The sequence below is a fragment of the Arabidopsis lyrata genome, assembly GCF_000004255.2.
Source record: "Arabidopsis lyrata subsp. lyrata unplaced genomic scaffold ARALYscaffold_3, whole genome shotgun sequence".
Classification (NCBI taxonomy): Eukaryota; Viridiplantae; Streptophyta; class Magnoliopsida; order Brassicales; family Brassicaceae; genus Arabidopsis; species Arabidopsis lyrata.
Window position 1 is genome coordinate 4613607 of NW_003302553.1, and position 25765 is coordinate 4639371.

General features: G+C 37.4%; 6 protein-coding genes across 7 annotated transcripts; 3 read left to right on the plus strand and 3 right to left on the minus strand.

Annotated features, from left to right (window-relative positions):
- Positions 1-57: 57 nt before the first annotated feature.
- On the minus strand, positions 58-2228 carry LOC9320916 (cyclin-B1-3). The gene is given in 7 exon segments (XM_021032612.1): positions 58-369; positions 464-1050; positions 1143-1244; positions 1328-1360; positions 1363-1524; positions 1605-1747; positions 1852-2228. Coding segments are annotated over 7 exon segments (1212 nt in total). The 5' UTR covers positions 1892-2228; the 3' UTR covers positions 58-224.
- Positions 2229-4209: 1981 nt separating this feature from the next.
- On the minus strand, positions 4210-6079 carry LOC9320917 (vacuolar protein sorting-associated protein 55 homolog). Of its 2 annotated transcripts, none has more exons than XM_021032672.1 (4): positions 5617-6079; positions 5465-5516; positions 4643-4767; positions 4210-4562 (listed from the first exon to the last, which is right to left on the minus strand). In XM_021032672.1, the coding sequence occupies exons 2-4, from the start codon at positions 5495-5497 to the stop codon at positions 4379-4381; spliced, it is 342 nt and encodes a 113-aa protein (XP_020888331.1). In that variant the 5' UTR covers positions 5498-5516; positions 5617-6079; the 3' UTR covers positions 4210-4378. The 2 variants fall into 2 exon arrangements, with proteins under 2 accessions (XP_020888331.1, XP_020888330.1); XM_021032671.1 differs by having other exon boundaries at positions 5910-6077.
- A 3108-nt stretch (positions 6080-9187) lies between these two features.
- On the plus strand, positions 9188-14884 carry LOC9320918 (probable UDP-N-acetylglucosamine--peptide N-acetylglucosaminyltransferase SPINDLY). Its single transcript, XM_021032554.1, has 18 exons — positions 9188-9542; positions 9852-10221; positions 10358-10519; positions 10607-10782; positions 10882-10957; positions 11248-11376; positions 11637-11756; positions 11839-11907; positions 11992-12073; positions 12251-12345; positions 12425-12489; positions 12570-12768; positions 12886-13080; positions 13181-13275; positions 13372-13507; positions 13604-13821; positions 13896-14023; positions 14105-14884. The coding sequence occupies exons 2-18, from the start codon at positions 9877-9879 to the stop codon at positions 14506-14508; spliced, it is 2694 nt and encodes an 897-aa protein (XP_020888213.1). The 5' UTR covers positions 9188-9542; positions 9852-9876; the 3' UTR covers positions 14509-14884.
- Positions 14885-14983: 99 nt separating this feature from the next.
- On the plus strand, positions 14984-16497 carry LOC9318802 (casparian strip membrane protein 2). Its single transcript, XM_021032652.1, has 3 exons — positions 14984-15521; positions 15611-15734; positions 15815-16497. Exons 1-3 carry the CDS (start codon positions 15247-15249, stop codon positions 16028-16030), a joined length of 615 nt encoding a protein of 204 aa, XP_020888311.1. The 5' UTR covers positions 14984-15246; the 3' UTR covers positions 16031-16497.
- Positions 16400-22955, plus strand: LOC9318803. The gene is made up of 18 exons (XM_021032555.1): positions 16400-16561; positions 16808-17255; positions 17415-17506; positions 17885-18049; positions 18151-18544; positions 19211-19329; positions 19429-19501; positions 19576-19802; positions 19891-19935; positions 20269-20311; positions 20440-20631; positions 20839-20942; positions 21071-21137; positions 21312-21461; positions 21796-21918; positions 22021-22191; positions 22396-22455; positions 22538-22955. The coding sequence occupies exons 1-18, from the start codon at positions 16521-16523 to the stop codon at positions 22652-22654; spliced, it is 2631 nt and encodes an 876-aa protein (XP_020888214.1). The 5' UTR covers positions 16400-16520; the 3' UTR covers positions 22655-22955.
- On the minus strand, positions 22610-24811 carry LOC110230260 (protein trichome birefringence-like 8). Its single transcript, XM_021032611.1, has 4 exons — positions 24073-24811; positions 23351-23740; positions 23105-23263; positions 22610-23016 (listed from the first exon to the last, which is right to left on the minus strand). The coding sequence occupies exons 1-4, from the start codon at positions 24477-24479 to the stop codon at positions 22689-22691; spliced, it is 1284 nt and encodes a 427-aa protein (XP_020888270.1). The 5' UTR covers positions 24480-24811; the 3' UTR covers positions 22610-22688.
- Between the last annotated feature and the right edge of the window lie 954 nt (positions 24812-25765).

The window sequence follows — 25765 nt, forward strand, 5'->3', positions numbered from 1 at the left end:
CAAAAAAGTTTTCAAGTAATATAAGTATTCGAATTTGACTCCACCACAGTTAAAAAATATGACCAAAACGATTCTGATATAGAACAACAGAAGAGTTTCATTATAATACTTTTGAATTCATACGGAAACATCATTTCTCAACAAGAACCAAAACCTTTACATATAAAAAGATATAGAATCTACTAAGATGCAGAGTTTGCAATACAACTTCTCTCAAGCCTTGTTCATGGAGCAGACGACAAAAGACACTTGGCTGGTGAAATCAAAGCAACAGCACCTCTTCCCAGTTTCGAATACTTCTTAAACACACCGCGTAGCTTGCTCTCCCCCGCTTTCGAGTGAATGAAAGCCAAAAGCTTTGAGCAATCCCTGAAAGTTAGACACACATACACAAATCAGTATACAAACATAGTGATCACGCTTGTGCTAGAATAAATAGAGAGAGAGCAAGAAGAAGACTAACATGAGCTGAGATTCGGAATAGCCGGTGTGGAATTTCAGTGTATCAGTCCAAGTAGGACTCTTGTTCAAGCAACATCTGGCTGTGTATACTGCTGATGCAGCCAACATGGAAGGACAGAACATCAAACTGTCGTGGTGCATCAAACCCAACTCAGCTAGAAAGTGAACCATGTTCTCCACTTTCGGGTCAGAACCCGAGGCTTTAATGAACCTCACAAGAAACACATACTGTGTTGGAACTGTCAAGTACCATTCAAGATTTCCCAAAATGGTTTTCTCCATCACTAGAATCTGTTTGCTGTTGTAGGAGTTATCTGTCACATATACCAAGTCATTGACCTGAGGAGGCCAAATTTCTTCGTATTTCGAAGCTGTAAGCAAAGCACTAACACCTACAAGCTGTAGTTCTCTTCTAGGCACAGTCTTCAGAGATAGGAAACGATCAATTATGTTGACAGTGAGGTAAAGAGTCTCAGGAGAGAGATCAAACTTGACATGAACTTCTACAAGCCAATCTATAAGGATTGATCTCATCTTCTCATTGATCTCAGGTTGTGTATGCATATACATCTGAGGTTTGGTCTCATTCTGCAACAAAAAAAAGACGAAACAACAAACTTAAAGAAGACATCACATAACTTATCCATAAGCATTACAAAAGAAGGTTCCACTATAAGTACCTCAACTTCTTTGTAGAAAGTGTACATATCCTCAACATATTCCACAGCAGCAAGATCATTATCTTTGTCCACATAATCGATATCCAAAGTCTTAGAAGCAGCCTAAGTGTGTATACAAAACAACCAAATAATTAGAACATTGCACATTATGGTTTCAATATCCAACAAAGAATCGAATAATCTACCTTGCTACGAGCATCAAGAACAGAAGAGTATTCTTATTAGACGACACATTCTCTTTAGCTTTTGCAACCTCGTTCGTATCAGGACTTATCACAATCACTTCAATAGGTTTTGATGGCTCACGCTTATCACCTCTTGCTTTCTTTTGAACCGCTCTTACAACTTCTTGTTTCTTGGTAGCTCCATCAAGAATTGGATCCTTAGCAAGGAAATAAAAAAAAATAAGATTTCAAGAATCACGAGGCTTAAAAAATTTATCAAAAGGAGAAAAAAAGAAACCTTATTGTTAGCGGCGGCTGCAACTTGTGCGTTTTCTAGCAACTGAGCACGAAAGTTACGAGTAATTGGGCGATTAATCTTTCCTCCATCAACTCCTAGAAGAGAATCGATGTTTCCAATGTCACCAAGAGCACGACGATCACCTGATTTTTGTACAGAAAGCAAAAACCCATCAACAACAACAAAATTATGTATCCTCAATTACAAAAAAAAAAAAAAAAAACAGAGATGGGTCAACGGAATAAACCTCTAAGTGGTTGAGGACGTATAACAGGTCTCGTGGCCATGATCGTTTCTCTTTCGGTGTTTTCAGACTCTTTTCTTTTCTTTTCTTGTTAATGGAAAGAATCTGAAAGTATGAGAAGGATCATTGAGAGAGAGAGGAGAGGAGAAGAGGAGCCATTAAAAGCAAAATTGCAACGGTCAAATTATTAGCGGGATTAGATTTCTAGCCGTTGGATGATGAACTTCAAATCTAACGGTGGATGAGGAGGTTTTGTTTTGTAGGATGATGAACTTCACGCCTCTCACACTTTTAATTTCCTTTAATGACCAGTTTGCGAATTTTAAATGCAATTAAATGAAAATTCTATTCTATAATTGGTATTCTTTTCTTTTTGATGGGGTCAAAGCAACGTTTAAATATTGAAGAAACAAGGAATGGATTCAGAGAGCTTACACTTACACAGTTCATGTAAACGATTAAAGATTGGTCGTTCGTTTTTTGTTTGAATTTATATTTGACTTCAAAACATTTTAGTAACATTTTACTTGAAGATATGAAAAAAAAAAAGAAGAAAAAAAGAAATTACGTTGATTATAGCATTGGTAGGTAAATAGTATACAACTGAGTGTTGGGCCAAATGTAACTTTAAGAACCTAGTGTTGTAACTTTGGGTTACTAACTTCCGAAGCATTTAGTGGTTTGGGCCAAATTTCGATGCATACATTGTTGAATTCTACCTCTCTTTGGAGGTTTCACTGAAAAGAAATTAATTTCGGTTTCTGCTTTCTGGATAGAGATTAATATTATAAATTTTTAAAAAGTACTGCTTAACAAAATTTCAATGTAAATATTTTGTTACCTGAACCTATGCTTAATTTCGTTCAGAGGGTGGATAATTATCATTTGTGATCAACTTTACATTTGATTATTCTCCGAGAACTAGTTTATCTTCCTTATGAACCATTTACAAAGAAAGGTACTAGCATTCACTTTGTTGTTTGTTAAATATTTTTAAATTGATACGAGAGGAGCCAAAAAAAAAAAAAAAGAAACATGGTTCTTTTCTATTCCTTTTTATCCAATGACATGGGTCTCTTAATTGTATATCACAATGCCACAAACAATGTAATTAATGTTTGTTAATCTAATTAACCTTGTGGATTACATATCAATTTGCTTTAGCTTTACAGTTGCAAAACGGATAAGCATAACAGGTAAACAATCAAAATGTATTTCATTTCGCAAACAATAAAAAACTATCAAATTAATTCCACATAAAGGAGAAATATAGGATTGAACATGGGAGAAATGGAAGATGTCAGATAAAAATTGCCAAATAGAGTTTTTGAGCTCATAATGAAACCATTCGCACATCTAATTGAATCATCATCCATAATCCATTCCTCCAATAGAAAACAAAAAAAAAAAAGTTGAAGGCGAAGTCAGATTATTATGCCAAATAAAGTTTTGAGCTCAAAATGAAGAATTTCTCCATTCGCACATCTAATTGAGTCATCATCCCTCGCCGTTTTTGAGTTCAAACAAACAAACAAATCAATTGAAAAAACAATCGTGCAATCTAAAAACTATTCCAGAGATTATAAGAAACGAGAAACTTTCAGCATAAGACTAATAGGAAAAAAAAACCTAAATTGCTGAACATCGATTAAACCCTAGTAGACGACGGCTAAGTCCTTGAGAGGTGATTCGCGAGGATATATATATATACGAAGCGGAACTCCTGTAAATTACGTTTATACCCTCATAAGGCTTATTGTTAGTCCATGGGCTTACCTGAAGGGCCTTTTGACATTATTTCATGACCACGTCGGACAAGTAAACTAAGATTTTGTTCACAAGTGTTATTGTTAACCATTAATCGTTGTTGCCTGGCCCCATCTGGTTTAGTCTCTGGATAAAACATGATTATCAAAACCCTTAACCAGTATTGCGAAATCAATTGACAAAGAGATTCCTGTTAACCGATGAAGATTACGATGATGGTTTTTTAGAAAACCACCTCCTTAGAGCAAGTCCAAGGTTAAAATATATTTTTTTCTTCACGATCGGCAATGAAGGGAACAAGTCATACCATATATATATTATATTATTTCTTCCATGTGGGATCGCTAATTATTACTAATTCAAATTGTTGACTGACAGTTTTACAAATAACAAATTTAATTTCCCTTCACCTCTTTGGTTATTTATGCTCGTTTGGTTTGCTTGAGCCCTTGAGGATTAGTGATTACAAATGACTCTTCACTTGTTCTTTGGTAATCTCTAGAAGCTAATCTAGAGAACATTCACAATGATGAATAAAACTTTTTCCTGACCATGTGAAACAACATATTTTGGCACTTTGTTTCAAGAAAAGATTAAAACTTTTTACAGACACTGAGTGATACAAAGCTTTACAAAAAGAGGGAGAAGAACACAACTTTCTTAACCACTTTTTTTCTCGGGTTCATAATAACCTCATCTTCTTCACACTCTCTCTTTCTCATACGGATCCAATTAGTAAATCACGAGCGCAACAACATCTATGTTACCAGTCATCATCGAGACTAGCCCGGTGGAAACACATGACAGTGCAGATGAAAATGAAGAACGATGTGAATTCTATGAGCATTGCACCTGTCTCGATCATCTGTGCATGCCTTAGGATGATTGGGATAGCGAGGCTTCCCACGGTCGACGCTCCGGTCAAGAACTTAGCTGCATCTATCCACCTGCGTTTTAAGGACGAGCAAACATGGTAATCGATGTTTCATGTACTACAAAGTAGCAGTAAAAGTCTCTAGTAACTAACCCTCCACCGTCCCGACTAGTAAGGAATTGAGTTGAGCCTCCTCCAAAGAACATACAAGGCATAGGCACCACTACATACATGAGTGCTGATAGCATTGGCCACCAATTACCATATATCGCACATGCCTGACAATTATAAACAAATAGTTATCGCTATATCTCCCAGATGACTATAGCATGTGTTACTCATTACATGGTACACCCAGGGGAATCACAAGATATGAGAAACGTATCAGATAATGTAAATCTGATTATCCTTTCTTCTTCTAGTTGAATTGCAACAAAAACAAACTAAACCTATATAAGGACCTGATATAAGTTGAAGAGAGAAGATGCTTAAGTTTAGAGAAATTGTTCAGAAAGTCTTAAGTCAACTAGTAAGTTAGTACCAGGATCGGCTAAGGACCCCAGCTGACCATATACTCAGGTCGGTAAGGATAAGGATTATAAGTGTAATTTTGGTTTAGATGGTTTTTGTGGTCCAGAGCTTGCTAATCAACATACAAGAGAGTAAAGCTGAAAACTTCAAAAATGAAAGAAGGTTTGAATGTAACTTCAAATACTTCACAAAGTATCTCTCTCAGTAAAATGGGCCAAGACTCACAACTCTATTTGCTACATCAACAAGGGTACAAAAGAAGACCAGTATACTCAGCTCACAACCTAACAGCAGAACTAGCTAATCATTTTCGATAAAGTGTGACAAGAAACCGCACAAGTAGCTAAACAAAAATGGTCTCTTGCAGAATCTAAAGCTACTAAGTCAGGATCTTATGATCAAGCTTCAAGAGTTATAAGCAGATAGCTATATTCAGAAATGTACCAGGATCTGTAGGAGGATACTAGATGAAAACATGAAAGCAAGTCCAGCAAGTCTGTGAAATCAGGAAAAATAAAATCTGTAAGATCACGAGAATACACTGCTCGGGTGTAACAACAAAAGTAACTAAAGAGCTTCAAAGTCTTAGAACTTACACTGTACCAAGATAGAAATTTGAGCATTCCAGGAGAAATCCACACCGGAAAATTAGAAAAAAAAATGAGTGAGTTTGAACAATTCAAAACCCAGAAACCCTAGCTCACAAAAACTAACAATCCATGAAGCACAAAAAACACGCAATCTGAGTAGTTCAAGATTCAAATCAAAAACTTAGGGGATAGTACTATGAACATAGAGAAACGGAGAAAAGTAAAAGGGGGAAATCGACTTGAATCTGATTCGATTCCGTCGGGAAATTATTCAATTGGAAGAGAGGTGATTGGATTACCTTCGATGGTCATCGCCATGTCGGGGAATGGAAAATTTCTGATTACCGGAGATCGACTCTTGATTGATCGCCGGTGACTGTAAAAGAGAAGGTGATGATTTCGTTGTTGCCCAAGGAGAGAGGAGTCGCGATTTGGGAGCAAAATCAAAATCAATGTCGTCACTAAACCAAAGTATGACCGGCCAATATTGGTTTAGTTGGTTGGGTTCCAGAATTATGGTTTGATATCATTGTAGTTTATTTTAAAATTATTAAAGAGTCGGATCTGGGACTTCTATCTCAGTTTGGGAGGATCCATGGATTCCAGCTCAATTCCCGAGACCAGCAAAAAGTAATGGATCTATTATGGATCCATCTCTTAAAGTAAACATGTTAATCGACCGCCGGTCGAATTTTTGGAACATTGATCTCCTTAAGGCGATCTTTGACCAGGATGAAGTCGAATTAATTAGTGCCCTACCAGTGGGAGCGATACACAAGGAGGATACTTTGGGTTGGCACTTTACAAAATCCGGCAAATATTCAGTTAAGTCGGGGTATCATACCGCAAGGTTGGATAAGTCAGAGTCTAGCTCCTCTTTCATTGGGCCAGATCTCATTAAGTTAAAGGCTAACACTTGGAAAGTACAATGTCCACCAAGGATACGTCACTTTTTATGGCAAATCTTAACGGGTTGTGTACCGGTTACAGAGAATTTAAAGAGGAGAGGAGTTGTTTGTGACTCAGGATGTGCCAGATGTGGTGTACCTGAGGAGACAGTCAATCACATACTCTTTCAGTGCCACCCAGCACGACAGGTTTGGGCACTTTCTCAAATTCCTACGGCTATGGGGATTTTCCCCTCGGATTCTATTTTTGCGAATTTAGATCATCTATTTTGGAGGATACCTTCGGAGGTTGATTCCAGTGCTTATCCATGGATTCTTTGGTATATCTGGAAAGCACGGAATGAAAAGATTTTTGGAAATGTTGATAATGATCCGCTAGAGGTTTTACGGCTAGCGGAAAAAGAGGCACAATTGTGGCAATCAGCTCAAGTGGAGCTTCATAGTGAAAATCAAGAATCATGGGCAACTCCAAACCGGCCTCGAACGAGGGGGGTGTCTATTGATTCGAATTTCACGGGATATCGTTGTTTTGTGGACGGATCTTGGAAGGACAATGATAAGTTTTCCGGACTAGGGTGGTTTTGCACACCATCACATGGTGAGCCGACAACAAGGAGAGCTGCTAACCTCCGTAGAAGCCTATCTCCGCTACATACAGAATTCGAGGCCCTCCTGTGGGCGATGAAGTGTATGATTGGTGCAGATAATCAAGATGTAGCTTTCTTTACAACTGTTCTGACTTGGTGAAGATGGTGTCCTCCCCAACCGAATGGTCAGCCTTCTCAGTGTATTTGGAAGAATTTCAGAGCGACAAGTAAGAGTTCTCCAATTTCTCTCTTTCTCTAATTTCTCGATGTGCTAATACTAAAGCGGACAATCTGACACGAAAAGTTCGTACGGAACCGCTACACATCACTTATGTAAACAACATTTCTCAGGAATGGCTCTTTTGAGCTCTTTTTAATTTCGGATGACAAAAAAAAAAAAAAGCTAATAAAAATGTTTTTATAACTCATTCATCATACCTGAGAAAATTGTTTTTATAACTGAAAATTTTCAACCAAAGTTCATCCGAATCATCGAATATGTGAAATGCTGAATATTTTTGGTTATTTAATGCAATCAACTATGATTGAAACTGCATTAAAAGTATTAAAACTATTAAATAGCCCTGATTAGTTGAGTTTATTCATTTCCATAAATAAGTTAGGGTAAGTAAATCTTCATCATATGTAATCCAGTAATCCACTATATAAATTAACTTTTTGTGGTTTTGGACTAAAACGTCATGCTATCAAAATTTTTTTTTTTTTTTTTTTTTTGCCATGCTATCATTGTTGGTGCGTTCATGACATGTCTCGTGATGATTCAAAACTCAACAGTGTTCATCAGGAATTCATTATACAAACTTGTTTGATATGTTTATTGGTTGAAATTTAGCCGTAAACTTGTTTGAAATGTAACTTTTCTTTCCTCGTTAAGTAATTAGGTGTACTTTTTGTTTTGCTCCAAAAAACGTGTTAATTACAAGGACTATCTTTCGTTTTGGAGTAAAAGTCTCTCTGAGTAGCTCAAAACTTAAGTAGCCTAGTCAGATTATTTGACAATGAAAAATAAATTGCATAGTCCAATTATTACAAAATGGATTGACATCAATGCAACCACAGCCAGTAGTTGAGAGCTCGGGTGAGACAAGTAAGTGATCGTTAAATCAAAGAGGCAGGAGCAGGAGGAGAAGGCAAGTGGAGGCCGACATGATCCTAACTATTGGACGCCCACTTGTGAAACTTACTTGATCCATTTCCCACTTGTTTGCACACTAGAGTGGTTTTGACAATTTGGATTGGTTTAATCGCAATTACTTTAAATTAGTAGAAAACTTAAGAAAATGACAATGATTTTTTTGTTTGTCCAAGTAAACAAAATGGTTAAACAAATATTTTTGGATATTTTTACTTTATGTGATTAAAACATTGTGAATAATGTTGTATTAAACCCGTATAAATTTGTGAGACGAACTTAGAGATCAATTCCTACCACCTACCTATAATGATCTTTAATTTGACTATTGTAAACGCTTCTAAAATTGCAAAATTACCCAATTATCTATAAGCTTGGGATATTTGTATGTGTTTTGGACCCAAAATCTTAAACCAACCATTTATTAAAAAACTAGTATTTGTGTGTCGACCTTATCCCTGTTTGATCCCCCACAAAATTATCTTTTTACCAATATTTTCAAAGTCAACTTGTTTTACATGTGAGACTGAGAGTATTGAGCAAATTATAGAGATATCAATAATTACATACTTCATCATCAATCAATCTGGCTGCAAACGAACTAGAGAAGTCGTAAGGTTTTTTTTTTTTTTTTGGACACATATAGAAATTTTTATAATTCTAGACTTTCTAGTTTCTAGTCCATGAAAAATCAAATCTCCTAAATGGCTGGACATAGATTCGTATAATTATTGTATGAAAGAAACAAATCAAACAATTAATTTTCTTGCATATCTAGAGGGTATTATTTTCTTTATTACATGACTAATTCCCTTTTTCCTTTTTTATTTTTGTTTGACAGCAGACTGATTTCCTTTTTTTCTTTTAGCAAAATTATTACTGTTGTCTATTTTGTCCGTTTTTCAATACAATAACATTTTTGTTAAAAAAAAATAACAATCCAGCCGTGGAAGAAGAAGCCAGGAGAGCTAATCTGAGTCGTTGCCTCTGTCCACTGGCTCGGACCGACCTCGTACCTCTTCGTTTGTCCCGTGAGCATATAATAGAGGCTACGCCGTCGCCGCCACCTCCGCTCCATCCATTCACGGCCAAGCGACAACTCCACCGCTTGGGTTTGGGTTTGGCATGTGAGATATAAAATCCCTAAGTTTTCTGTTTTCGGAGAAACGAGGCGGAGATCAGCTTCTCCTATGTCAGCTCACAGATATCATTCTTCTTTAGCCACTCGATTTCGTCTCTAGCGGCTCCAGAAGTTTCGTCAAGTTCCTCTTTTCAGGTTCTGTGGTAAGTAATCGTTAAACCCTAATTATCGGACCTTGGTGTTTAATCTTTTCGTGTTTACTCTCAATTACATTTGCATTCTTCTGGTTAATCGTTTCTTTTAGTTTCATTTCTAGGGTTTATATTCCAAAGGTGTGATCTTTTTGTACTGTTCTCCGCTTGTGTGATCTTAGGGGTTTATTGGAATTGAATGTGATGTTGATACTGTAAAAGATCAATTCTTTAGCTTCATTGGAGCTTCGTATTCATGTCAATAGTGCAAGATTTAATTTTTTTCCACCTTTGATGGATTCTTTTTTATTGTTTCTGAAGGTGAACAAGATTTTAGGTACAAAAAATGGTGGGACTGGAAGATGATACTGAGAGAGAGAGGTCACCAATCGTAGAGAACGGTTTTTCCAATGGATCTCGGTCTTCTCCTACACTTTCTTATGCCAATATCCTTCGGGCAAGAAACAAGTTTGCTGATGCGCTTGCTCTCTATGAGGCTATGCTGGAGAAAGATAGCAAGAATGTTGAAGCTCACATTGGAAAAGGGATATGCTTGCAGACGCAAAACAAAGGGAATCTAGCTTTCGATTGTTTTTCTGAAGCGATCAGGTTGGATCCTCACAATGCTTGTGCCCTCACGCACTGTGGTATACTTCATAAAGAAGAAGGTCGCCTCGTAGAAGCTGCTGAGGTGTGACATTACATTACCTTCTATCTGTGGTGATTTGCATTAGTTAGACCGTAGAACTTGTTAACTCAGTGATATGCATTAGTTTTTTTCTAAATAATCTATTTCTAACTATTACTCGTCATTATATTTTGCACAGTCCTACCAGAAAGCACTGATGGCAGATGCATCATACAAGCCAGCAGCAGAGTGTTTAGCCATTGTTTTGACCGACCTTGGAACTAGCCTGAAGCTGGCTGGGAATACTCAGGAGGGAATTCAAAAGTATTACGAAGCCCTTAAGATTGACCCACACTATGCTGTAACTTTTCTGGTCCTCTACCAGTTTACACTCTTGGTACCATTTAACTGATTCTCTAATTCAGTGTGTTATACTTTCGTTATGCAGCCTGCATATTACAACTTAGGTGTTGTATACTCCGAAATGATGCAATATGACAATGCCTTGAGCTGCTACGAGAAGGCTGCACTTGAGAGGCCTATGTATGCTGAAGCATATTGTAACATGGGTGTCATTTATAAGAACCGTGGTGACTTGGAGATGGCAATCACTTGCTATGAGAGGTAGCATATCTGTTAATTCATTGCTAACTTTTGACTGGTTTCTTGCTACTTTGTTGAAGGTACAAATGAGGCACTGATTTCTTTTTTCTTCTGCCTTAGATGTCTAGCTGTGTCTCCAAACTTTGAGATTGCGAAGAACAATATGGCCATAGCTCTGACAGATTTAGGAACAAAGGTAATAATCCTAACTTTTATCATAATTTTGATAACTTAAGTATACCTTTTTGTAAGGGGTGCCTTCTAGAAAATTTGTTACAAACTTCGCTTTGTTTAGCTGGCCTTTGTGCTGTATGTGCTTTTAACTTATGTCACGGCAATGGCATTGGAACGTGTTTCTGTTCTTAACTAGTGAACATTTCCGCCGTATAATTTTGATTTGCAGTTTATAGTTTCTTAATCCTTGTTTTTCCAAAGGCGAGAAGCTATTCAGCTGTGATTACATCTGCCTTGTCAATGATATTTCAGGTTAAACTTGAAGGCGATGTAACCCAAGGAGTGGCATATTACAAGAAGGCTCTCTATTATAACTGGCACTATGCAGATGCTATGTACAATCTTGGGGTGGCTTATGGTGAAATGCTAAAGTTCGACATGGTATTTAATTTGTCATTTATTCATTTCTGTAAGTCAGTAATTGTGTGCTTGGTATTGCATGTTTATCCGTTCTTCGCCACTTTACTTGCGTGATTAAATGATCTATATCTTGACTAGTTTATCTACCTACATTTATATCCTTCTCCACATGTTATCGTAATTAATACAAAACTCTGTATGTAAATCTCTGTATTTTAGAATGAGAAATGTAGGGCCAAAGAATGAAATATGTCTGTCATGATTGCGTTCTCAATGTGCAGGCGATTGTCTTCTATGAGCTTGCTTTCCACTTCAATCCACATTGTGCTGAGGCTTGCAACAATTTGGGAGTACTTTACAAAGACCGTGACAACCTTGATAAAGCTGTAGAGTGTTATCAGGTATTATTTTTGCATATATCTGCAGCGCTTCATGAGAATTCCATTGTGTTTGGTGGCTTATAATATCTCCCAACCTATGTAGATGGCTCTATCAATCAAACCAAATTTCGCACAGTCGCTTAATAACCTTGGTGTCGTCTACACAGTCCAGGTTTGATCTAGATTAAGGGCGGCTCAATATTTTCTTAATTGAATCTCCAGAATCGATAGAATGCCAATTCCTCTGATATTACAGGGAAAAATGGATGCTGCTGCCAGCATGATCGAGAAGGCTATACTTGCAAATCCCACCTATGCAGAAGCTTTTAACAACCTAGGTCTGTTTTCTCCTCTTCTGTTCTTTACGAGCTTTCTTACATGTAACACTGCTTGGATATTATATTCCTTTGATATTTAGATTTTATGTTTTTTTTGCCTCTTTGTTTCTAATTCCCTGGCGCTAAGAGTCGTTTAGTGTCTGTTATAACCAGTTTCATGTTGCGATTCAAATGTAGGTGTTCTTTACAGAGATGCTGGAAATATAACTATGGCTATCGATGCTTATGAGGAATGCCTTAAGATAGATCCAGATTCTCGCAATGCTGGCCAGGTACCTATACTTTAGTGTGCTCTTCTTGATATGAGGTTGAAAGATATATTTGCTTAAAACCTTCCTGTCCCTTCTGTAGAACCGATTGCTTGCCATGAACTACATAAATGAAGGACTCGATGACAAACTATATGAGGCTCACAGGTAAGCACATATAATAATAATGTAGATTTGTATTATGTTGCTTATGTGTGTCTTACATTGAAAAAATCTTATGAGCACAGAGACTGGGGTTGGCGCTTCACAAGATTACACCCTCAGTACACTTCATGGGACAATCTGAAAGATCCAGAGCGACCTATCACCATCGGATATATCTCACCAGATTTCTTCACTCATTCAGTATCTTATTTCATTGAAGCTCCCCTTACGCATCATGATTATACAAAGTACAAAGTGGTGGTTTATTCAGCGGTAGTTAAGGTAGGATTTTTACCTATATGACTTGTATATATACATTTTCCCTCAAAGCAATTCATTTCCTGGTTCTCGTGGCATTCCTCCCCTTTGAGCAATCATTGCTCTCTCATGGCTTTGCAGGCAGATGCAAAAACATACAGGTTTAGGGATAAAGTGTTAAAGAAAGGTGGAGTTTGGAAGGATATATACGGGATAGATGAGAAAAAGATAGCAAGTATGGTCAGAGAAGACAAAATCGACATTTTGGTAGAACTCACTGGTCATACGGCAAACAACAAGTTGGGAACAATGGCCTGCAGACCAGCACCTATTCAGGTGAGAGGATATATCATATATTAATCTATCTCATTTTGTTGTTTCGGATTTTGCCTTTGACTTTCCATTTCAAGTTTACTTTAATTAGCTAAAATACCAGGTTACTTGGATCGGCTATCCAAATACTACGGGTTTGCCCACTGTTGATTACAGAATTACAGATTCGTTGGCTGATCCACCAGATACCAAACAGAAGTACGTTTTGGTTCATGATGAAATTATTGGGTTTCTGGAGTGATCCAAATAAAAACCTTAGAAATTTTTATTTTATTTTGTGATATTTGATTGCAGGCAGGTCGAGGAGCTGGTTAGGCTTCCGGAGTGTTTTCTTTGTTATACACCTTCCCCAGAGGCTGGTCCTGTTTGTCCAACACCTACGCTTTCTAATGGCTTTGTCACATTTGGTAGTTTCAACAATCTCGCAAAGGTTAAATATTTTGTTTCCTTGGATCATATGCACCAATCTCCCCTAGTCTCTCTTATAATGTTTTGACAGGTTTATCTCTGTGTTTGTGCAAATCAGATCACTCCTAAGGTGCTGCAAGTGTGGGCTAGGATACTTTGTGCAGTTCCCAATTCTCGTCTGGTGGTAAAATGCAAACCTTTCTGTTGCGATAGCATTAGGCAGAGGTTTCTCACAACGCTGGAGCAGCTTGGGTTAGAATCAAAGCGTGTTGATCTCTTGCCGTTGATTCTTTTCAACCACGACCATATGCAAGCTTATTCCTTAATGGATATTAGGTAAGATTTGACACAGAGTGCTCTGTAAAACACCAGGCTAATAGATTCACATATTTAATCTACATTTAATGCAGTTTGGACACATTCCCTTATGCTGGAACGACGACTACTTGTGAATCTCTCTACATGGGAGTTCCATGTGTTACAATGGCTGGCTCAGTACATGCTCATAATGTTGGTGTCAGTCTTCTCACTAAAGTTGGTAAGCTCTCAGAATTGGTATTGCTAGAATTGGTTTTTACTTGGGATTTCGTTTAGCTAATGCAACCATTTCTTGATTCAGGATTAGGACACCTGGTTGCCAAAAATGAGGATGAGTATGTTCAGTTATCTGTTGATCTAGCCTCTGATGTCACAGCTCTTTCTAAATTGAGAATGAGTCTCCGGGATCTAATGGCTGGATCTCCTGTTTGTAATGGTCCTTCCTTTGCTGTTGCTCTTGAATCCGCATATCGGAATATGTGGAAAAAGTACTGCAAAGGTGAAGTACCGTCCTTAAGGCGAATGGAAATGCTGCAAAAAGAGGTCCAAGATGATCCCTTAATCTCGAAAGACTCGGGACCATCAAGACTCAGCGTTACTGGAGAAGCCACTCCGTCTCTCAAGGCCAATGGTTCTGCTCCTGTAACTTCTTCTTTACCAACTCAATCCCCGCAGATCTCAAAGAGAATGGACTCTACTAGTTAGATACCCAGCAAATCAAGCTGCTGCAAAATGCCGGAAAAATTAGAAATGTCAATCAATGTGTGAAGAGGGGTGAAAGAAAGAGTCCATGAGCTCTTCCTGCTTTTTACTTCCAAGACTATAGGAACTAGACTTTAGATTACTGCTTGTGTAGTAAAAAGAACAGAAAAACCACCTCTTTCTTTTGTTCCGTCTCCTTCCACTCTTAGTTTAGCTTTACATGATTCTTGGGAAGTCGTTAGGTGGAAGTGGATTTGGAGTTTTTCTTCTCATTTGAGAGATCAAGTTGTTGTGTATCAATTAGGGTTTCAAGGCTTTTTAGGATGTTTTCATGTGTTGGATTTTGAATCATATTATAGTAAATATAGTTATAGCCAAAGCTTTTCGTTGCCTTAACTACATTATATAATTTAGTTATCGCTCAAGCTTACTCCCATAAGTGAGACCCAACGAACGACTTTTGAATTATGAATACACTATTATTGTAGACTTATGACATGTATTATGTTTGCCAACTCCATATCTTTTAATTAATTAATGTGGAGAGAGTAAAAAGGCAAGCAACTACTCTTCAATTCCCCACTTCTTCTGCTCCATTGATTCCACCAAAGCTCTAAAGACCTTATAAAACCCAATCATAAATCGCTTTGCTCATTCACCACCAAAGCATCGAATTTTCTTTGATTCCACTTCCAAAGCAACACAGAAGATTAAAGTCTCAAGAAACAGGTTAAAGAGAAAATGAAAAACGAATCTACCACCATTGATGTCCCTGCAGAATCCAGCTCAGCTATGAAAGGCAAAGCTCCTCTAATCGGTGTGGCTAGAGACCATACCACTAGTGGCTCAGGTGGATACAACAGAGGTCTCTCCATCTTCGACTTCCTCCTCCGTCTAGCTGCCATTGTTGCAGCTTTAGCCGCTGCTGCAACTATGGGAACAAGCGACGAGACTCTTCCATTCTTCACACAGTTCTTACAGTTCGAAGCTAGCTACGATGATCTACCAACTTTCCAGTACGACTTATAGATGTTTGATCAATCAAACAGATTCTTGTGTTTTCTTGTGAAACACGTCACCTAATTAGGTCATATTTTTTCTTTAGGTTCTTTGTGATTGCCATGGCCCTAGTAGGAGGATATCTCGTTCTGTCTCTCCCAATCTCCGTCGTGACAATCCTTCGCCCTCTCGCCACCGCCCCAAGATTACTCTTGCTCGTTCTTGACACTGTATATACTCAAAACTCTTCAAATTCTTCTTAAGTAAAACTTTAGTATCAAGAAAAAAACTAAGAATTGTGTTGGAACAGGCGGTTCTGGCTTTGAACACGGCGGCTGCATCATCGGCAGCAGCAATATCGTATCTAGCGCACAGTGGAAACCAGAACACGAACTGGCTCCCCATTTGCCAACAGTTTGGGGACTTCTGTCAGAAATCCAGTGGAGCTGTTGTCTCTGCCTTTATCTCCGTCGTATTCTTCACCATCCTCGTTGTCATCTCCGGCGTCGCTCTAAAAAGACACTAATCAAAAACCTTATATACATGTGTGCTCATCATTATTGTAATATAGTTATTGTCAATTATGTAATTACTCATCCTACCTTGTGTTTCATTTTAAAAGGAAAATGAAAGTGTGATTGTAGCTCTGCTTTTGTGAAAGAAAAAAAAACGAAATGATTTTTCTCAAATTTCATCAAGAAACGAATTATTATGAGATTAAAAATGTCTCCTATAAATTACCCAACATACTCCAAAACGCTGGGTAATGATAATGTTACAGAGAATAGCAGAGAAATATCTTACGTGGCGTTATATTAGTGGACGTTCACGGAGTTCTCGTTGGGCATATATTCTCTCCTTCCTTTCCTTTTTTTTGGTTTAAGGATAAACGAGTCTTCCTGGTGCCACGTCACCTTTTCTTCTTCTACTTCGTCTCCTTCACTAATGATTCAATCGCTTCTCTTCACTTTCTCACCAAACTAAAATCGTGAAGAATAATTTCCCGCTTCATGTAGATGGCAGTTAGACTACAACGACCTGGTCTTGTATCCTCAAGGTAATTCAAACTCACTTTTGTAAACGCTGAGTCTTTTCATTATTCCTTCAATCTTCAGATCATTCCCAGAAATCTTTTAGTGGAATCAATTTGGGGTTTTCATTTTCCGTCGACCATCTTCTCCAGTGTTCAATTCACGATTTCGTTTATACCCAGAAAAGAGAAACTGAGATTTAAATGATTCAATTTTGTTATTTGTTCCCAAGTAGATCATTCTTTTGATTTTTGTGGCTGATTCAATTGTAGCTCTTCTTCAAAACCATGTCTGCCAAGGATGTCCATTGTTACTTTCATATCTTGCAAGAAGACGGTACACTTGGAGTACTTATCTAATTGCTGGAGCAATCCCAGGAGCCAATTGTTTGTGAGATATGTTTTTTTCGAAAGGAGCAAAATTTGTCGTAGCAAGAATAAATCACAGAGGCTGGTCTTGGCATCTGCTGAAGATGGAGTGGCTATCAATGGAAGTCCTAAGCCAAGATCTAGTAGTAATTTGGGGGACATGAGGACCAATTTCACCGGATCATCACAAGATGAAAACAGCTCTAATGGACTTATCCAGTCTTTGCATGATGCTGCTAGATCTATTGAATTGGCAGTTAGAGAGAAGATTACTCCGTCCAGATTTTCATGGTTTCCTGCGACCTGGCTTGGTGCTGATAAATATGCATGGGTGAAGACTCTTTCGTATCAGGTCCGTTTGTGCCTTTTAGTTGCACTCTCACTAATACATGATGGTGTTTACATTAGTTTGATGAATCCTCTCTTTCCACTTGCAAACAAAGTGTTTTTTTTTTTTGTCAATGTTTTGTCTCCAGTAGTCTCAGTTCATCTTACATTCATGATTTTACAGGCTTCTCTGTATTCCTTACTACAAGCAGTAAATGAGATTTCATCTAGAGGCAATTACAGAGACGAGGATATTAATGTCTTTGTTCAAAGGAGGTACTCCACGAGTAGTTACTTATTGAATCTGGCTTTTCACATGAACACAACTTTTCTATACGTTTTTGCTTCCTACTCAGCTATTTCCTTGTCTATAGATTAGATTTCTGTAATAGTTAATCTATCGATGCCATGTCTAAGTTGGATTTCTGAGTCAGGCCATATCTTCCGGCTAAGCTATATTAACTAGTGAACACAAACTTTCTAGCTTTTGTAAAGATTGTGTGAGATTTCCATTGCTTTGTGTTTTATAGTTCCCGCATATTCGTTTGAGGAATCTTCTTTCATCAACGTTGGAAATCTTTCTGGAACTGGTCGTTGCTATCTAGTTTTTCTTTTTAACTATTTTGCTTATGTTCAATTTTTGGCATTATGCAGCTTATCACGCCAAGCTGCTCCCCTTGAGAATATGATGCGAGAGAATCTATCTTCCAAACATCCTAAAGCCTATGAATGGTTTTGGTCCGAGCAAGTTCCTTCAGTGGTGACATCTTTTGTGAATTATATCGAGGGGGACCAACGTTTTGTTGCTGCCACTTCTGTGTATGTTTTCTCTTTCAAAATCTCCTTCTTTTTGGTTGAATGCTCTCACCTTATTAGTAGATACTGTAAAACATTAGTTTGATTGTGAGGTTTCATTCCAGCTATGCAAAAGGAAAGTCCGCAGCTGCAAGTAATGAGATTGAGGTGTCACTTCTCATGCTTGTGCTCAATTGCATTGCAGCAATCACGAAAGTTGGCCCGGCAAAATTTTCCTGCCCGCCCTTCTTCTCTATGATTCCAGATACAACTGGAAGATTGATGGAAAAACTTGTAGACTTCGTTCCACTCCCTCAAGCGTATCATTCAATCAAAAGCATAGGCCTACAAAGAGAGTTTCTTACTCATTTTGGTCCTCGCGCAGCAATGTGCAGAGTTAATGGTGACATTGCTACAGATGAAGTAGTTTTCTGGATCGATCTTATACAGAAACAACTGCAGCGGGCTATAGATAGGGAGAAAATATGGTCAAAGTTAACAACATCCGAAAGTATAGAGGTAAGAACTGTCCAGAGGACACATTTAAACTGTTTATAGGCTTTCTGTGCATTGGTCATATTAGTTCTTTTTAATGTTTGAATATGAGCATAATAGCTTGTCTAGATTACTCTCCTTATAAGTGCCTTTGAACATGAGAAAGTGGCTTAAACAGTGTATAAATTTAAGGGTCTAGATAAAGTGACGCTAGTAGAAGCAAAACAAATATTGGGAGACTTTAGTTTACGGAGTTACTTTTTCGTGAAAAACAGTGATTCCAAGTTTATCTCGGTTTTATTACCCTTTAAGATTTATGATAGTGGGCCTGATTGGTAACAGCTATAGCTTTACATTTTTTGCTGTAGAAATATGACTGTAGGTTTATTTGCTGTGGCTGTAGATTTTATTGCTGTAGAATTTTGGCTGTAGAATTTAAAATTTTGGAAAGTTGAAAATTATGTGCTTTAGGAAAAAAGGCTTTCTACAGCCAAAAAAGTGAATTAAGGAAATATTTTGGCTGTGAAAAAAAAAGGAAAGCCAAAGCTTCTAAAGCTTGATTGGATGTATTTCAAATCTTTAGAAATTTTTTTGCTTTGTAAAGACTGTAAAGCACTTGCCAATCAGGCCCACTAGTATATTTGTATATAAATCTTTTGAAGTTAATTGGCACCTGTCGGTGCCTTGCAGGTTTTGGAGAGAGATTTAGCAATTTTTGGATTCTTCATTGCTTTGGGCAGGAGCACACAGTCCATTTTAGCTGCAAATGGTTTTGATTCTCTGGAAAATCCTTTGGAAGACCTTGTTAGGTAATTGTCACTGTTTTACCCTATTTCCATTCCCACTTTTGTAAGTTTGTGTTTACTTATCACACTCTTGACCTATACTCATGAACTGTTTAAATTCAGGCATCTTATTGGGGGCAGCGTCCTGTACTATCCTCAACTTTCAGCCATCAGTTCATACCAGCTGTATGTAGAGGTAGACATTAATCAAAATATCAGTAGAAAATTCCTAAGGATTATTTTGATGTCTTTTCATGGAAATTAATGTAGGTTGTTTGCGAAGAACTAGAATGGATTCCTTTCTATCCAGACAATACTGGCACACAGCCTCCAAAACAATCACATGGGCATAAGAGCAAAACTGAAGGACCACCTAATTATGAAGTTATTCCCCAACTGTTGGATGTTTGCTCTTATTGGCTACAGAGTTTTATTAAATATAGTAAATGGCCAGAGAATCCATCTAATGTCAAGGCAGCAAAATTCTTATCCAAGGGGTATTTGACATAATGTCTACTCAATATTTGGACAATAAAGAAAGTTTTTGTTTTTGTTTTTGTGCTGACTGTCTTTCTTAATGTTCAGGCACAAAACTTTGATTCGGTGTAAAGAAGAACTGGGGATATTAAAGTAAGATAACGGAACCCCATCTCTCTGATTTATACATTCATGCCTGCATTTGGAAAATCACTTTCCTACTTGATTGGTATACTCTACTAATAATTGAGACTGTACCTGTGAGAAACATACTTCCAAGCAAAATTCAAAACATATGTCTTGGATATTTACAATTATGTCGTAGTTACAACAAATTGCGTGGAAACCATCTCCATTAACTTCACATTTTTCACATTCATGATTCTGGAGCCTGCCTTTATCAGTTACTATCAATCTAGCAGACTGTCTGCCGTTTGGATTATGTCTGATGCAGGATGGAAGTGACAAATACCTATTTTTTGACAGGAATGCATCATCAATTGTTAGAGAGTCGAACTCATTTGACAAGGTTGGTCTCTTATGAATTGGTCTATTTGGAAGGACTGTTGTACTTCGTACACTACTTGGATCCGATTCCTGTTAAAGATTTTTGTCTTATTGAAGACAATTTATATACTAACAGTACATAGTCCCCAGGCCCTAGAAAGTGTAGATGAAGCCCTCGTGAGACTGGAAAGCCTGCTACAGGAGTTGTATGTATCAAACTCATCGTCTGGAAAGGAACAAATAAAAGCCGCTTGCTCTGACCTAGAGAAAATACGGAAGCTTAAGAAAGAGGCTGAATTTCTGGAGGCAACTTTCAGAGCCAAAGCAGCTTCCTTGCAACAGGTTTTTCTTTGTCATTGTCACTTTTTGTTTTGATCCTGCTAGAGCTGCAATTTATCTGAATGCTAGATGGACCAAAGCAAACCAATTGTATCCCTCTCTACGGAGTGTAGCATCAGTCCCAAAATAGGATTATAAAGAAAGAATTGAGGGTGCATGTTTTGCTTTTAAATTTGTGTGGGAGACTAAAACCTCATATGGTGAACACAGGGAGGTGACAAAAATGATTCTCAGGAATCCTATAAGGTACAAAAACGGTATTTTAAAGGGAAAGACACAAAAATCGCAATTAGTTCTGAGGATCAAGGCAAAAGGTATGCTACCTATTGCTTAATATTTTCCCTCTTCACACTTTCCATGTTAGTTTCAGCTATATAAGGGTGACTAGTCTTTTGTTCCACTCTGGTCACAATGACGTATTTTTTGTTTCTCTCTGCATTAGTATAAGTCGTGGATTCTGGGGATTCTTTGTACGGCCTCCAAGGAAGAAGCTTGATCCTGAGATATCAGTAAGCACCATTTGTGATCCTATCTCAAGTATTTTGCATATGTAGTATCCTGAAATTTTCTGATAGCATATACTACTATTTCGTTTTCATTTAATTGAAGATGATGCATATAAAATCCCACCATTTCCAGTCTAGCACGGATAAAGGATTCAGGAATTTGTTTCGCATATGCAGGGAGGTGAATATATTGGGAAACCCAGTGGAAACTTACTTAGCATAGACTCAGAACCAAATGAGATCAGCCGATTCGAAATTCTAAGGAACGAGCTAATAGAACTGGAAAAGCGGGTCAAAAGAAGCACTGATCAGTCAGTAGATGAGGAGGTTAGTAACTGTTAACTGACAAACTGCTAGTTTCAATAATGCATTCATTTCCTCCTAAGTTAAATAAAAAGCTCATACCAAAAGGAAAGTGAAATGACATATTATCATTTCAGTTGGATTAACCATCATTTTAGTAAGTAAAACCCTGTATGATGAACAATCCCGTACTAGCCTAATTCTGTGTTGTGCTCTTAGCTCTGTTACTTTCATGTTTAAACTTCTCAACATGGTAGAAGATGATCAATCAACTCCCTTTTAGTAAATCCAAAATGCTGTGTCTTGCGTCTTTTGTTTCACCAATACTAGCTTCCAAGTGTTTGTTCTTACTTTACAGGAAATAATATCTGATGATACTCCTCAAGCAAGCAGTAGAACGGAAAGTGTTCAGTTGGTTCAGTCTCCCATGAAGGAAAACATAATTGAGAAAACTCTTCAAAAACTAAGAGAAGCCTCCACGGTATAAATATCTCCTCTAAAGACTACATCTATATGGCGTGTTTCTGTGTTATTGGGTCATTGTCTTTTCCTCTGTGCTTTGTTAATTTTTTTCCATTTACAGGATGTGTGGCAAGGTACTCAACTTCTTGCCATTGATTCAGCAGCTGCTGTGCAGCTACTTCGGAGATCTCTGATTGGTGATGAATTAACAGAAAAAGAAAAGAAAGCCCTGCGCAGAACCATGACTGACTTGGCATCAGTTATTCCCATCGGTATTCTAATGCTTCTTCCGGTAAGTCAAAAATAACCTTACAGAGTTACAGATAAGTTTATGTTCACTTTTTTGAAATTATACACTTTTTCTGAATCACTCCAAGCTACATCTTTAATTAGTTGCTTTGTACAACCCTATGGCGCCTGCAGTGTCAGCATTCTCATTCACAGCTCCATTTTCTAGTCTATGGGACTAATATATTTAGTATGCTATTCTGAACAGGTTACAGCGGTTGGTCACGCAGCCATGCTGGCTGGAATTCAGAGATATGTACCCGGCCTGGTAAGCACACCTTCTGTGTATATAGATCGTCAGAATTCAAAAACTTCTCTTTGAACCAGTTTTGATGATATTCTTCATTCAGATTCCTTCCACATATGGGTCTGAAAGGTTGAACCTATTGAGACAGCTTGAGAAAATCAAGGAACTGCAAACAAATGAAACTGAGACCGAAGAAGGCGTCGAGGAGATAGCATTATGACTAGGAAGGAAGCAATATATACTTGTACCTCTATTCATTTTGTTCGGTAATTCATTGCCAAAAGCTGCGCATAGAGAATCTCGTTCCATGTGTCAGGTACACCGGGTAAGCACCAGTGACTGCAGTCTTGAGGAGCATCTTCAGGAGTTCCCGGTTCTCGATACCGTGAAGGATGAGCATCTTTCCTGAACTCGGTCAGATATGTAATGTTCAGAAACTTAACCTTACTATGTTCATATCTCATTTCTTGGATTACTTGAGAAATATAATAGTTGTGGATAGGATCAGGTTCCATTTTCTTCATATCAGTCTCTGGCTCTGTCTCTGCATCACACAAACCACCCAAGTTCCATGTCCCGTTCCTGAAAACACCCAAAAGGTCAAACCTGGGTCAAAGTTCTAAAGACTATCGTCTGATTCGTCCTCTTTTAATTTGTTTCTGAAACAGACCTGTAGTGTACAGGAGAGAAGCTTCTGAAGAAGACATAACTCCTCTCAGAATCTAGCCTCTCTAAAACCCATGACTTCCATGTCTTTAAAGACTTCCCAAATCCCTCCATTACTCTCATTGTCTTGTTCAATTTCCCTCCCTCCTGAAAATAGCAGCCCCTGCAACAACAACAGAAGTAACCTGGTAAGACTATCAACCACCTTTCTCTTGTTACCAGAATGTTGAATTCAACATGAACATCTTACGCGTTAAAGGTCTTGTCTTCGTTCCACCAATGTCCTGTATTGAAGACTAGAATATCAGACCCGACCCACTTTTTGGACTGCCAATTAAACTCATCGACTCTAACCGTCACTTTGACATCTACCGATGAGTTCTCAGGTGGCCGACCAACCACAACCAGAAACGGTGTTCTATGATATTCAACAGTTAGGTTTTGTTCCGGAAATCGCATCGAAAGGAAACCCTTATGCTTGCTTATAGGGTTCCCATTAACTTCATATATCTCAGATTTATTAGACACTGCTTGTGACAGCATACACATAAGAGATTCCCATTGGTTTCTTCCGATAGAATCTCCGACGAACACAATCCTCCCATTCCGACTCCTCTCCAGAAAATCACTTGCGTTAAATCTGTAATCGTACGTTTTCACAAGAAGTAAACAAGGTATATCTAACAAATTAAGTACAAAAAAATTGAATTTGATTGGCGCAAAATTCATACATAAAAGTGTAAAGTTTCAACCTTTAAAGTCACAAAAGCAATTCAAAATTAAAGTGGACAAATCATTATTTCTTTTAAATCAAACAAGATTAAAGTTGGTTTCTAGAACCAATGATTGTAATAACTCTATAAGCTCTAACGGATCAATGAATTGCCAGTAACCCTAATTAAGCCCTAGATGTTTGTTTTACTCGGAACCAATACCTTCAGGTCCAAGGAAAATTACGTAAGAATTAGTTACCGTGGAAGATCGCAGCCATGTGGTTGCCATCGCCATTGTCGAAAACCAGAATCTTTTCTTCCATTATTCAGACAACGAAAACCAGGATCCAGAAACCGACACTCTTCTCCATAATAAGAGGTTTCGTCCACATCACGGCGTCGACGAACCCATCTTCCGTATGAATAGTCACATACGTCGTCGTTTCCTGTTCCCTTCGTTAGGGTTCGGGAAGACGATAAGAATCCAAAACAGAGATGAGGCTCGAAGCCGACAAGATCGATGACGATAACAGAGAATATTAGGAAGCTAATGAGAAGAGAGATCCCGACAAATATAGGTTTCTTGATCTTCAAGGTGGAGAAGAAAGGAGACGAAGATAGAGAGAAAAGCTCCTTCAGAGGATTCGATTCTCGATGATGATCCATGTCGCATAAGATGCAATCTCTCTCCCTCTTTCTCTGTGTGAAGAAGGAGACGTGAAAAAATGTGAATATGTGATCTTCTTTTGCCTGAGAAAAGTATTAATAAATAGTTTCTGTAGGCAATAAATTCGTAATTAAATTATTAATAGATCCATCATCAACTCATCCATGTGACAGACAAAAATATTAATAGAATGCATCCCACATAATTGAATTAACGTATAATATTTTCTTCCTCCCATGTTCGCTTCTACATTTTTAGATCGAGACGAGACGACTAATCTATTGGAAGATAGAAAACCAGAGATCGACCTCGAAGATTGAGATAACAAAACAAAGAAAGATATGATCCTAGAAAATTATGGATAAAGGTCAATATCTAAGTTTAGGATATTTAAAATTATCTTTAAATATATTATTACATTTAATTTATCTTAATTTAGGAAACTAATTTAATTTTTCTCTATATATTTCAATGTAACTTGTAACATTATTATAATTTAGGAAACTAGATTTATTATTTTATTTCTATATATGTATCGATGTAAATTGTAAAACTATTCTTATGAAAGTATATTATACTTCTAGACTCTCATCAATTTATCATTACAAGATATTAAAACTATATTATTTCATCTAAAAATTAAAATAAAGGTATGTATACATAATTTGATGATGTTTATCTAATAATCAACGCGTATAGTGTATAGCACACTGATTTTTTTTTTTTTTAATGATTTTTCCACTTAAATTTTGCAACCCTATCACGTTCTATTTTTCCTTCTACCTATAATAAACTACGAAAATCATTATTATATGAGGAAAGAGAGTTGAGGAGAGATTTGAGTCGAATTTCTTGTCCAACCATGTAAATTTGACCAATAATAAATAATTTATCATTGGGCCGAACTTTTCTGGTATTGTCGAGTATCCATTACCACCACTCACAAGTAGCACATGCCAATTTGCTTTATAATTTCAATATTTTTGAAAATCACTATTGGTTAATTATTATATAGTATTTTTTTTAATAAAAGAGTAGTAATGGGAATAGAGACCAAAGTCTGTGAAGACTTTACCCTTCACTGCTTCACAAGATGTGCAATGTCTTTTTAACAAATTAGTTCCTTCGTGTATAGATGTCTCTCTCTCGTCAAAGTGTTAAGTGTACAAACATAACAAGGGAATACTACCAAATATTATCTTTCTACATAAACATCTTTCAAATGACAAAGGTAATTGCTACGCTTGATGATCTATTAATTTAAATTTCCTAAAACTCTTTTATT